Here is a 14,372-nt window from a genome sequence, read left to right as displayed (position 1 = left end):
CCTTGTTGGTTGAATTATATACAAGAATGCTTCCATCAAAGTGGATTGGAAGATTTGCCCTCCGCGGGCTTCCTTGGACAAGCCAAACGCTGTGGAGCAAGCTCGACCGAGCGCTTGTAAACAAAACATGGACGGATGTGTGTGAGGGTAGTTCAGAAAAATTTCCTCCCATTCGGGGCGGTGTCGGACCACTCGCCGATCATTGTAAAACTAGGAGGAACGAACCTCCGTCCTCTCAACAATTCCGGTTTTTTAACATGTGGACGCAACACGACACGGAGAAGTCGAGAGATAATGTGCTTACCACTTATTGGTTGAATAATATATAGGAATGCTTTCGTCAAAGTGGATTTGAAGATTTGCCGTCTATAAGCTTCCATTATACTTGGACGAACCAAACGCTGTGGAGCAAGCTCGACCGAGTGCTTGTGAACCAAACATGGATGGATGTGTTCGAGGGCATTTCGCCAAATTTCCTCCCATTCGGGGCGGTTTCGGACCACTCACCGATCATTGTGAAACTAGGAGGAACGCAACCTCCGTACTCTCAACCATTACGGTTTTTTAACATGTGAACCCAACACGATACGGAGAAGTCGGGAGGTAATGTGCTTACCCTTATTGGTTGAATAATATACAGGAATGCTTTCGTCAAAGTGGATTTGAAGATTTGGCCTCCACGGGCTTCCGTCATACTTGGACGAACCAAACGATGTGGAGCAAGATCGACCGAGCGCTTGTAAACCAAACATGGAGGGATGTGTTAGAGGGTAGTTCAGCAAATTTCCCCCCATTTAGGGCGGTGTAGGACCACTCACTGATCATTGTGAAACTAGGAGGAACGAAACCTCCGCCCTCTCAACTATTCCGATTTTTTAATAAGTGGACGCAACACGACACGGAGAAGTCGGGAGGTAATGTGCTTACCCCTTGTTGGTTGAATAATATACCTGAATGCTTTCGTCAAAGTGGATTGGAAGATTTTCCCACCACGGGCTTCAACGTTGTGGAGCAAGCTCGGCCGAGCGCTTGTGAACCAAACATGGTGGGAATTGTTTGAGGGTAGTTCGGCAAATTTCCTCCCATTCGGGGCGGTGTCGGACCACTCACCGATCATTGTGAAACTACAAGAAAGAAAACCTCCGTCCTCTCAACCATTCAGGTTTTTTAACATGTGGACGCAACACGACTTAGAGAAGTCGGGAGGTAATGTGTTTACCCCTTGTTGGTTGCATAATATACCAGAATTCTTTCGTCAAAGTGGATTGGAAGATTTGCCCTCCGAAGACATCCATTATACTTTGACAAACCAAACGCTGTGGAGCAAGCTCGACCGAGCGCTTGTGAACCAAACATGGAGGGATGTGTTTGAGGATAGCCATTCATGGCGGTGTCAGACCACTCACCGATCATTGTAAAACTAGGAGGAACGAAACCTCCGTACTCTCAACCATTCCGGTTTTTTAACATGTGGACGCAACATGACACGGAGAAGTCGAGAGGTAATGTTCTTACCCCTTATTGGTTGAATAATATACAGGAATACTTTCGTCAAAGTGGATTTGAAGATTTTTCCTCCACGGGCTTCCATTATACTTGGACGAACCAAAGCTTGTGGAGCAAGCTCAACCGAGCGCTTGTGAACCAAACATGGAGGGATGTGTTTAAGAGTAGTTCCGCAAATTTCCTCCCATTCGGGGCGGTGTCGGACCACTCACTGATCATTGTGAAACTAGGATGAGCGAAACCTCCGACCTCTCAACCATTCCGATTTTTTAACATGTGGACGCAACACGACACTGAGAAGTCGGGAGGTAATGTGCTTACGCCTTATTGGTTGAATAATGTACATGAATGCTTTCATCAAAGTGGATTGGAAGATTTGCCCTCCACGGGCTTCCATTATACCTGGACGAACCAAACGTTGTGGAGCAAGCTCGACCGAGCGCTTGTGAATCAAACATGGATGGATGTGTTTGAGGATAGTTCGAAAAATTTCCTCCCATTCGGGGCGGTTTCGGACCACTCATCGATCATTGTGAAACTAGGAGGCATGAAACCTTCGTCCTCTGAGCCATTTCGGTTTTTTAACATGTGGACGCAACACGATGACTTCAATGGGGAGGTAAAGGAGGTTTGGTCAGCTTACCGCCGGGGGAGGCGACAATGGGATGTATGTCAAAATCTCAAGGCTCTTAAGCACCCGCTTAAGCACCTCAACCGTCGAGAGTTTGGGCATATATCAGAGTGGGTTAAACGGACATGTATTGCGCTTGAGAAATCCCATCTAGTCTACCACAATGACCCCCATAATGCGCAGTTACGTAGTGAGATGTTGGCTAAGGTGGAGAGTCTTCGTTTTTTGGGGAAAGTAGAGAAGCTTCTTCTACCAAAAAGCGAAACTGCACTACTTACGGGACACCGATCGTACGACGAAATTTTTCCATGGGATTGCAAAGCTTAATGCCAAACGGAACAATATTGTCTCGATTCGCAAGGAGGATGGTTCAGTTACTACATTTCGGGAGGAGGTCTTTGAGGAGTTCGAAAACTTGTACAAAAATTTCTTGGGATGTGAACCGGTCGACCGCCAAATCATCGCCACTGGTCCGGTTCTCGGGGAGGAAGACCTGGCGGGTTTGCTATTGCCTGTGACGGGGGTTAAGATTCGGCAAGCCCTCTTCGATATTTCGAACAGTAAGGCCCTAGGCCCGGATGGCTATACAACCCATTTCTTCTAAGCCGCGTGGACGATGGTGAGGGCCCCTCCTCACGGATGCGGTTTCGGAATTTTTTCTGAGTGGTGAGCTGCTCAAATAGTGGGACAACACTATTCTGGTGTTTATCCGCCCAAGCACAAGTGGTGGGGGACTTCCGACCCATTGCATGTTGCAATGTTATCTATAAGGTAATTGCGAAGGTCCTCACGAAATGCCTCGAGAAGGTTATCCCATCCACTATTGACAAGCCCCAATCGGCCTTTGTAAGTGGTCGGCCGATCACGGACAACATTCATATGATTAAACAACTTATGAGGGGATACGAGCGCAAGCGTATTTCACCTCGGTGCTTGCTCAAAATGGACTTACGGAAAGCCTACGACTCTGTAAAATGGGATTTCTTGCGGTCTATGTTGGAGGAACTTGGGTTCCCGGACACGGTGATAGGATGGATTATGGAGTGTGAGATATCGGCCTTCTATACCTTTTTGGTTAACGGTGTGACAAAGGGCTTTTTCCCAGGGATGAGAGGGTTGAGAAAAGAAGACCCCTTATCTCCTTATATCTTCGTCATATGCATGGTGTATCTTTCTCAGCTACTGCATGTGCGAACGACGGAGCAAGAACTTAACTATCACCCGATGTGCCATTTACATAAAGTGACGCATCTCATCTTTGCCGACGACTGGATGCTATTCTCAAAAGGTGATGTAGCATCTGTCCGCACGCTTGCCACGATGGTTCTTGAGTTTGGGTGAGCATCGGGGCTCCATGTGAATAACCTAGAATCCAATTTATTCCTCGCTGGAGTCCATGTGGCTGAACGTACGATTATTGAAGAGGAATTCCGTTTGGCCACCGAAACTTTTCCCATTCGCTATTTGGGTATTCCAGTTGCTGCTTCCAAACTTCGGGTGCTTAGTTATCAACCCCTCTTGGACAAAATTGAGCATGTTGTTGGGGTTTGGACAGGCCATACGCTCTCGTACGCCGGCCGTTTGAAGATCTTGAAGGCGGTTGTTCAAGGTACGTGTTAATATTGGCTTTTGATCTTCTCTATCCCGGCTACACTCATTGGTTATATCGAGGACAAGTGTCGTGATTCCTTATGGGGTACATGTGCGCCGAAAGTTGCTTGGGCTGCGCTTTGCAAGCCGAAGGCCAATGGTGGGCTGGGCCTCTGTTGCCTTCGCAAATGGAACCGGAGTCTACATGTGAAGGACCTTTGGGACATCCACCTGAAGAAAGATTCCCTCTAGATTCAATGGGTCAATGAATTCTAGCTCAAGGGAAAGGCTATTTGGGAATGGCAACCGTCGGCGACTTCTTCTCCATATTTCAAAAATTTGTGTTGTACACAGGATGAAGTCGTGGGCAAGGCGAGATCCATTCTGTTACTCCTAACTCGATAGGAGACGTGCTCGAGCATGGGGAAACTGATGGTGGGACGGTTTTATGACTGGATTAGGGTCCCGACCAAGGGGCTGCCATGGGGTCGACACATATGGGCCAATTCCATGACTCCAAAACATTCTTTTGTACTTTGGATGGCAGCCCTTCACCGGTTGCAGACCATGGAACACTTATCATATCGGGATCTTGACAAGAAATGTGTGTTGTGCGGACCGTGAGCACTTGTTCTTTTGGTGCAGCCTATCGCGCGAAGTATGGGATTAGTATTAATATTAGTATTAGTTTAGTATTAGTATTAGTATTAGTATTAGTATTAGTATTAGTATTAGTATTAATATTAGTATTAGTATTAGTATTAGTATTAGTATCAATATTAGTATTCATATTAGTATTATGCCTCGTTGGTTGCCAAGATAAGATAATTCTCCCTATAAAATAATAGGCCTATTATTTTAGAAGATGTTTGTTATCAAATATCTCCTCATTATTTTATAGTGTTTGATGTTTGGTTTCCTTAACATTAACCCAATTACTTAAAAATGATCGAATTAACCTTTCTTGTTGTACATAACTTTTTTCTTATTTTTAATATTTTTATTTTTTTATTTTTTATCTTTTTCGATTTGTTTACTGTTTTCGAATATTTTTTCCTTCAGTTTTTCCGATTGGTTTTTTATTTTTCAAAACAACAAACAAAAAAATATATTTTAATTTTTTCGGAATACAATATATTTTTCGATTTTTCTTCCATTTTTTTTTTTTATTTCTTTTGGTTTTTATTCAAAAAAAAATATTTTCCGAACTTTTTTTTCGAAAAACATCTTATATATTTTTCGATTTTTTTCAGAAACTTTTTTTTCTTGGAAAAAAAATAATTATTTTTCGATAAAAAGAATATTTATTTATTTTTCCGAAAGAAAAAATATTTTTCTATAAAATTCTTTTCTTTTTTTAATTTTTTTTCCGATTTTGTTTCTTTTTTTATTTTAATTATTTAAAAAATAATTGAATAGGTCATTGTGATAAATAGGTGAAAGGTAGAAGGGCAATTGTGTCATTAACGTATCTAATCATAGCACAATAATTTTATTGGACCTCTCAAGGTCCAATTAATTATCTCCCAATTAGCCAAGATAACCTATGACAAAACTATTTTGGCAGGTCGACCTGGAAAATAATAGGGCGGACCAAACATCAAACTAGACATTACTATTTAGTTAATTTTGGCTAATCATGCCAACCAAGCGGAGCCTAAGTATTAGTATTAGTATTTTCTTTTTGGAAGCTATTATTAGTATTAGTATTAGTATTAGTATTAGTATTAGTATTAGTATTAGTATTAGTATTAGTATTAGTATTAGTATTAGTATTAGTATTAGTATTAGTATTAGTATTAATATTAGTATTAATATTACTATTACTATCAATATTAGTGTCAATATCAGTATTAGTCAGTGTTCCAAATATCGGTCGTGGCGGCCGATATATCGGCCGCCATATCGGTGGCGGACATAAACCTTTACGATATATGTGTGGCGGTTTTGAAAATCGGTTTTTTGACGGTGAGGCGGTCCGAGGCGGTCTGTGGCGGTCTGTGGCGGGTCAAACCGATATATCGGGTCAAACTTCGAACGACATATCGGAAAATTTTTTTTTTTTTTTTTTTTTTATTAGAAGGAAAATAGGGTGTTTATTTTTTATTTTTTATTTTTTTTAATTCTAATTCATTATCTCTTTCAATCAAACCCAAAATTACCGACCCCGTAAGAAGAACTTGACCTTGAAAAAAAAAACACAAAACAATCCACACACTGCGGCGGCATTCTCTATCTCACTATTATTAAACTTTTGTTATGTGATTAGAATATATAAACGATGAGGAGAGAATCATGTTCAATTTTTTTTATACGTTTTTATGTATTTACAAATAATATTTAGAAATATATTACACTAAATTTAAAAACCGATTTATTTCCGATATATCTCCGATTAATCACCGCCGCGCCGATTTATCGTGTGGCGGTCCCTAACCACCTCGGACCCGATAACCGATATTTAGAACCTTGGTATTAGTATCGGACTATCATTATCAGTTTCAGTATCAATATCAATATCAATATCAATATCAATATCAATATCAATATCAATATCAATATCAATATTAATATCAATATCAATATCAATATCAATATCAATATCAATATCAATATCAATATCAATATCAATATCAATATCAATATCAATATTAATATCAATATCAATATCAATATCAATATCAATATAAATATCAATATCAATATGAGTATTAGTATTAGTATGAGTATGATTATCACTATCAGTCAAGGTCCTAAAAGGCGGAAATCGGGTCGGACGCAGTTAGACACCGCCTCACGATTAATCGGTGATGCAATTATTAATCGGCGATAAATCTAAAATAGATAGGTTTTTAAAATTTAATATAATATATTTCTAGATAGTATTTATAAATACTCAAAACATATATAAAAAGAGGTTTAAACATGCTTATATCTCCATCATTTATATATCCTAATAACATAATAAACTTTTCATGATAAGATCATAATACAATAAAAATCCTTATAAAATACAAATATAACGAAAATCTTTTGAATTTAAATTTATTCGTAAACGTTGCAAGCATTATCATTAGGTTTTTTAAAAATAACAATTAACATAAACAAAATAAAGTATAAACTCATTTTTTATATTAAAAGCCCAACTTTTGTTTTGAATTAGAAAAAAAAAAACACCGATTTTTGACTGATTTTTTGCCACCAAAGTTTGACCCGCCTCCAAGGTTTGACCGCATCAGACCGCCTCAACCCGCCTAAAACCACCTCACAGCTCCAAACCCGATTTTTCAAACCTTTTCACGAAAATCATAAAGATTTGGAACTGCCTCCGCCTCGGAGAATAGACTGGTATCAGTATTAGTATTAGTATTAGTATTAATATTAGTATTAGTATTAGTATTAGTTTTAGTATTAGTATTAGTATTAGTATTAGTATTAATATTAGTATTAGTATTAGTATAGTATTAATATTAGTATTAGTATTAGTATTAGTATTAGTATTAGTATTAGTATTAGTATTAGTATTAGTATTAGTATTAGTATTAGTATTAGTATTAGTATTAGTTTAGTATTAGTATCAATATTAGTATTAGTATTAGTATTAGTATTAGTATTAGTATTAGTTTAGTGTTAGTATTAATATTAATATTAGTATTTGTATTAGTATTAGTATTAGTATTTAGTATTAGTATTAGTATTAGTATTAGTATTAGTATTCGTATTTGTATTCGTATTCGTAGTAGTTTAGTGATATATGGTATTCTTCCTTTTGTGTTCAACACATTGTTCTGTCAAGGTAGTGGCGTCGTTAATAACTTTTCAGTATTATATAAGAGTTTTGTTGTTCGCGTTTCTTCTTTTAATATTTAATTGCATTTCATATGTTACGACTCTGGATTAATAGGTAAACTTTATCTTTCTTTGATTTCCTTTCGTTTTGTTTTACATGAATTAGATTTGTTACAAACAGATAGTCGCTTTCATAGTATTATTTTTCTCATTTAGAGAAACGGACATCCGTGCAACGGGTGAAGTACTATCTCAATATATTGTGATTTCAAAAAATAATAGAGATATATATAATTGATATTAGATTCTTATAAACATTATAAAATAAATAATTTTGTCTTACAAATATTCTAAAATAGAAATTAACGAAATAAATATATCTTATTATATATAATGGGAAAATAGAAAACTTAAGAATGTATTTCAATAATTTAGATACATAACTTGTAACTTAGACAAAAGAGCTCATGTATTTCGATACCAAAATATAATGAGATATATACAGTGTTAAAATATTTAATAATCAATTATTTATGCTATAATACCCTACATTAATATTTTTATTTTCATATAGTTTATATTTTAATTTTAAAAATTAGTCATAATATTTGTAGCTAAGCATAATTTTTTTCCATGATAGGTTGTCTATAACTTTACCCTCACTGTAATGGATTCCTGTAAATCTCGTATAAGTTCGATATGGTACCAAAATCCTACCAAATGAAATGATAACCACTAATTTGGTATTTGTTAGATAATATTTTGTTAATATACTCTAATACTTGATATTTGATTACTTTCTTCGTCCATAGCCACAATATTGATCAAAATTTCTCAATTTGAAAAGACACAAATAATTATGCAATTACTTCTCATATAATTGTAGTATTTTATGTAATATATAAATATGTTATTGAGTTTGTTACTAAAAATGGATCGTAGAAACTACTGATTTGCCGATTGATATTGTACTTGTTGATGTAAACTATTTAAAGTAAGAGCACCTCGAGTGGGGTTATTAAATGGGCTATCAAAACCTTCAACCACCATTTTTATAGTAAAAAAATAGTAATTTTTAATTCTAATAGAGTTATGAAATGAAGATTGTATTTTGATAAATCTTTCGAAATCTAAAAATACATCATGCAGAATAAAATATCAAACATGAGTTACTAATTTAACCACCTCAATGTCCATTTAGAAAATGACATGTAGAAATTAGATATATAAATCAATGTAATTGTTTTTAATTAACAACTATTTAATACCTATGGTTGGAGAAAATACACTTAGATAAATATCAAAATAAAATATTAAATATCACTTAATATTTGCAAACTCATTTTGATATTTTTTGGTTGGAGTTGTTCTAGATATGTATTTAATTACATTTATTAGAGTTATAGTGAAATACTTATTAATGGAATATAATATATAGTATATACAATCATTATACATTTAAAAAAAACAATTAATTTTCTTAATCTATGATATTAAATAAAGTGAATAAACGAATTTAATACCTAAAAATTAGAATAACATTGTTATATTTTGAAATATATAAAATCAATTCATTTTTTTTTATCAATTGATTAAACGTAACTTATATTATTCAATTTATTAGTATAATCATGAGAATGTTTTCATTTTAGTTAGTATATAATTAAAAAAGTTAATTGATCAATCATAAAATTTATTGTCCCTGGGTTCAGTGAAGAAAAAAAGTTAAAACAATAAGATGAAATTCATGTAGTATAATTTTCAATATGGTAAATAATTGGGAGTATATTACTGTACACATTGTCAATTTTCGTATTATAATATTAATATATAAAATTAAATTACTAAAAAAGAAAAGCTTATTCTCTAGTCATGTTCATGTAAATGTATAATATCAAATGATTTATTCTGCAATATTTGTTTAGTATAAAATCCAAGTTTATGAATTAAAATGCAAATTTTTCGTAACATCACCAACCATGCAATTATAATAGGGATTATTTGAAAAAAGTCTCCCATTAGACATGTCTAGTTACAGTATGTCCAAAAAAAAAATTCAATTTTAAGATAAATCCAAAACGTCTTTAATTAATTAAAAAGGTTAGATTTTACGGTTATACCCTTTAATCATTTATTCTACCCTAATTTTATTGCCTATAATAATCACCCCCTCTTACTAAAAAAAAACACAGCCTCTCCTTTTCTCTCGGACAATAAACGGCTCTCTCTCGATAGTGTTTCTCTCTTCTAATGGGGCACCGGATATCGCCAAATTTGTAACCACCGCTTCGTGTTATAGAGATCTCTTGCGGCGCGCTCAAGGTTGTTGTTGTTCGACGCACTAAGTCGAGATCTCAGCCATGGATTTCAGCCCTTGAAATATCACTTTTTTATGGATTATCGAGATCCAACATCTCAATCCACCAATAAAGAGTATTTTTTCAATATTTTTGCGCAATTAGTCTAAATTCTCCATAAGCGATTTTTTTTAAATACAAATGGCTAAAATAGGTTTTTCTTTGTCAGTTGAAATTTAGGATTGTATTTTCTAATTTCTTTCTAATTGATTTGTGTTGTTTAGACGTATACCATGTTTTCGTCTTGTTTTTTTATTCGGCAAGTGCGTTCTTTTATTTGTTTTTGTTTTTTTCTGAAAAGTTATTGCTTAGTTAAAACTTGTTTATTGTGATAATCATCTTGTGACTCAAAAGAAATTAAAATATTGAAAATAATAATGGAATTAAGGCATGAAATGTGATGTCCATCTGTATTTTGTTTTATATTTGAATTGACTTTGTCCATTGTGAATACAATGTTTGTATTATGTAAAGGCAATGCCCAAGTTATTTTGTAGCGGTGGGTGTAGGAATTGTACAATTATTTTTTCTTTTCTTTTTTTCTTTTTTCTATCGTTGTTATTGCGTTTATGATCCAGCAGCGCAATGGATTTCAAGCCCAAGAGGAGACACCACACCATGTCGCTCGGAATGACGCTCGCGTTGTTGGTAGTAGTGTTGCACTTTTTCTAGGACATAATATTGGATTTATGTTTCGAATAATGGATTTACGAATAGTGGATTTACGTTTCGAATACTGGATTTACGTTTTTTTTTATGTTTGCTATTTTTTTGAGTTGTGCTAGTAGTGGATTACGTTCATTCGTCGTGGATTACATATGTTTTTAGTGGATTTGGATAAATTTATTGTTGATTATCTTAATATTAAAGTGGATTACGTTAATTTACAGTAATTTTTGCAGTGGTTTTCGATAAATTTATAGTATTTTTCAATGAGTATATAGTGGATTTCACTTTTTATAACCCAAATGGAAAAAAATAAAAAAATAAAAACATAAAAAAACAAAATGAAATAGAAAAAAAAAAAGTTCAAAAAAAATTGGGAGTTGAAAACAATATTTTTTAAAACCTGGGGGAAAAAATAAAAAACTAAATAGAAAAATTAAAATAAAATAAAAGCGATATTTTTTAAATCGAAATAAAGAAAACCATATTTGGTTTTTGAAAAAAATTAAAAAGAAAATGAATGAAAAAAATAACTGAAATAAGGTGAGATATTTGTGGAGAGTTATTTTGGAAAGAGAAAGTATAATAGGGGCATTTTAGATAATTTGAGTGTAATGGGTTTATGTCAAATTTTGAATAAAAAATTGGATTTTTTTATCATAATAGAAATTTTCATTGAGGAGGTTTTGTCAAATAACTACATTATTTCTTGTGTGCTCGATTTCCTCAATAATAAGAATCTCCCACCTACTCTTAATTCCACATATATCGTGCTTATTCCTAAAGTAAAAAAAACCGGAGAAAATGACTAAATTTCGTCCTATTAGCTTGTGTAATGTCATATACAAATTTGGCTCTAAAACTATTGCTAATCGGCTTCAACCCTTCTTAGACGATCTGATTTCCCCCACTCAATCCGCTTTCGTCCCGAAACAGCTTATTACTGATAATGTCCTAGTTGCATGTGAGATCAATCACTAAATTAAATCTAGGACTAGAGGCAAAACTCACTATATCGCTATCAAACTTGACATTAGTAAAACTTACGATCGGATTGAATGGCCTTTTTTGGAGAAAGTTTTACGTCGTTTAGGGTTACCCATTTCTCTGGTAGAACTAATTATGATGTGTGTTTCCACTGTCTCGTATGAGTTTTTGTTCAATGGTTCGCAGTTTGGGGCTTTACAACCTCGGAGAGGCCTTAGACAAGGTGACCCTCTGTCACCTTATCTCTTCATTTGCTGTGCGGATGCGCTAATTGCAATGTTACAAAGGGCGAGTAGTGGTGGTGGTATACGTGGTATTCAAATAGCGCCATCGGCCCCAATGGTATCTAATTTATGCTTCTCCAACGATATTCTTATATTTTGTCGAGCTGCCGAGACTGATGCAACTGTTCTGAGGGAGATCTTAAACAAATATGCGTATATATCGGGACCAGAGATTAATCATGAGAAGTCTAAAATATCGTTTAGCCCATCAACACCACCGGCTATACGAGAAGCAATTTAGAGAACTTTAGGACTTGAGGTGGTCGATAAGCATGAGAAGTACTTGGGCATGCCGGCAGCGTTGGGCAAGACGAGGCAGGAAATCTTTGGCTTTCTTCGAGAACGTATTTGGGCAAGGATTACTGGGTGGGGTGAAAAATACCTCTCGAAAGCGGGCAAAGATGTTCTCATTAAGGCGGTTCTCCAGGCCATCCCTGCTTATATGATGGGCTGTTTTTTGCTCCCATCAGGTCTTCTCCGGGAGATTGAATCGGCAATCCAAGCATACTGATGGGGAAATGGATCGAAGCATCAAATGTCATGGGTTGCATGGAAAAATTTCGAAGGATCTTGGCGGTCTAGGGTTTAGAGATATGAGGTTCTTTAACTTGGTAATGCTTGCTAAACAAGCTTGGAGAATCGTGACGGAACCTGAGCTTCTTCTATCTCGAATATTACAAGCAAGATACTTTCCGCATGACTCTTTATTCTTGGCATATTTGGGCTATCAACCCTCGGCAACATGGAGGAGCATATGGTCGGTTCGAGAGCATTTTTTTTCAGGGCTACGTCGGAGGGTGGGAAACGGACAGTCTACATCCATATGGGCAGACCCATGGCTCATGGAGGATGGTCGCTTTAGGGTTTTTACGAGGAGACCAAATGATTATTCTTTCCCGAATAAAGTGTTGGACCTTATTGATCCGTTGACGAACTCATGGGATCTCCAAATTATCGCAGATAATTTTTGGCATGTGGATAAGGATCGGATAATGGCAGTCCCAATCGGTTGCCCTCAAGTTGAAGATCGTTGGGTCTGGTGGTTCTCAAATCATGGTAAGTTTACGGTCCGCTCTTGTTACCATCACATTTTGACGTCTATTTTTCCACTCTAGCATGACCGTGGGGCAGACGGGTCTTCGACTAGCGGATTACCACACTTCGACTGAAGAAAAATATGGAAGCTAACTATTCCTCCGAAGATCCAAATCTTCCTTTGGCGTGTATGCTCCGACATTTTGCCGACTAACTTCGAACTGTACCGTCGAAAAATTGTCATAGATCCTTGTTGCCGCAAATGTGGAGCTGCTCACGAATCATTCCTCCATATTATCACCAAATGCAGCGGGGTGGAGGTGGTTTGGATGGCACTTCCGCCGGCTTTGTTTGCGGAGAATAAAATGGCGTCATCAAAGGGTTGGGTCGACTTGTTATTCAAGGAGCTGAAAGTTGATGAAGTTTGTCTGGTGGTGATAGCTATGTGGAAGTTGTGGGACAATTGGAACAAGCAAACCCACGGGGAAAACGGGATCCCGTTAGAGGAGGTTTGGAGCTGGAGCATTTCCTATCTAGCAGAGTTTAAGCAGGGAATGACTAAACCCCTTCAGCTTTGGAGTAGAAGTTATCCATCTCATTGGAAGCCACTGGAAAGAGGAGTGATAAAAAATAATGTAGATGGCACGTTTTCGGTGGGAGAAACATTCTACTCCCTAGCGTGTATTGCTCGAGATTTTAGTGATAAATGTGTCTGGTGGGCTGCCTATAAAATTCACGTACGTCCAAAGGCCATAGACGGAGAGGCCCATGCGGTTCTCCGATCTCTGGTTAAAGCTAAATAATTTGAATGGCCCAAAGTTATCATCAAAGGTGATAATCTCTCGGTTATCTAGACCCTACGGGACTGCTCCATGAACTTGGCATCCTTTGGTGCGTACATTGAGAATAATATTGTGATTGCGTCTTCATTTTCATCTTGTTGTTTTAAATATATTAAACGCTCGGGAAATTGTTTGGCCCATGCGATAGCTAAATATTATGGTCACTTTTCCACGGAAGGTGTTACACTTCCTACCCATTTGGCGCATATTACCTAATAATATTCATCATCTTTTCTTCAAAAAAAGATTTTAAATTGAATTTAACTATAATCAAATTAAATTAAAGGAAAATTTGACAAACCCCCTCATCACACTAGTGTAGTTACAACAAGCTTAAATTTATTTCACATTTTAAAGATAAATCAAAAATAATTTTTATTAATAAAAAATAATTAATTATCACCATTACACCCCTCATTTTTTTCCATCTAAATCTTCTATGATATATATATATATATATATATATATATATATATATATATATATATATATAAACTGAAATTAATGCCAATTCATTTGAAATTAATGCTAATTATTTTCATCATCTTCATTCATTCACTCATTTTGAACTCTACCCTCTCTCTCTCTCTCTCTCTCTCTCTCTCTCTCTCTCTCTCATACACACACACACACCATAATGACAATTCTTTCACTCATTCCATTCTTGACAATCTCCATATTAATC

The 14,372-nt window shown here is 35.7% G+C and overlaps 1 protein-coding gene and 1 long non-coding RNA gene across 2 annotated transcripts; both read left to right on the top strand.

The window, feature by feature from the left end:
- Positions 1–9,715: 9,715 nt before the first annotated feature.
- On the top strand, positions 9,716–10,762 carry LOC148772846 (uncharacterized). The gene is made up of 2 exons (XR_016032957.1): positions 9,716–9,949; positions 10,455–10,762. It is a non-coding gene; the product is annotated as an uncharacterized LOC148772846 (long non-coding RNA).
- A 581-nt stretch (positions 10,763–11,343) lies between these two features.
- Positions 11,344–13,648, top strand: LOC148772845 (uncharacterized). Its single transcript, XM_088820827.1, has 4 exons — positions 11,344–11,490; positions 11,713–11,868; positions 12,281–12,866; positions 13,092–13,648. The coding sequence occupies exons 1-4, from the start codon at positions 11,344–11,346 to the stop codon at positions 13,646–13,648; spliced, it is 1,446 nt and encodes a 481-aa protein (XP_088676953.1).
- Positions 13,649–14,372: the final 724 nt, after the last annotated feature.

The sequence above is a fragment of the Erythranthe guttata genome, chromosome 1 (genome assembly GCF_056151865.1).
Source record: "Erythranthe guttata isolate IM_541 chromosome 1, IM_541, whole genome shotgun sequence".
Lineage (NCBI taxonomy): Eukaryota > Viridiplantae > Streptophyta > Magnoliopsida > Lamiales > Phrymaceae > Erythranthe > Erythranthe guttata.
This window is presented reverse-complemented; position numbering and strand designations above follow the sequence as displayed.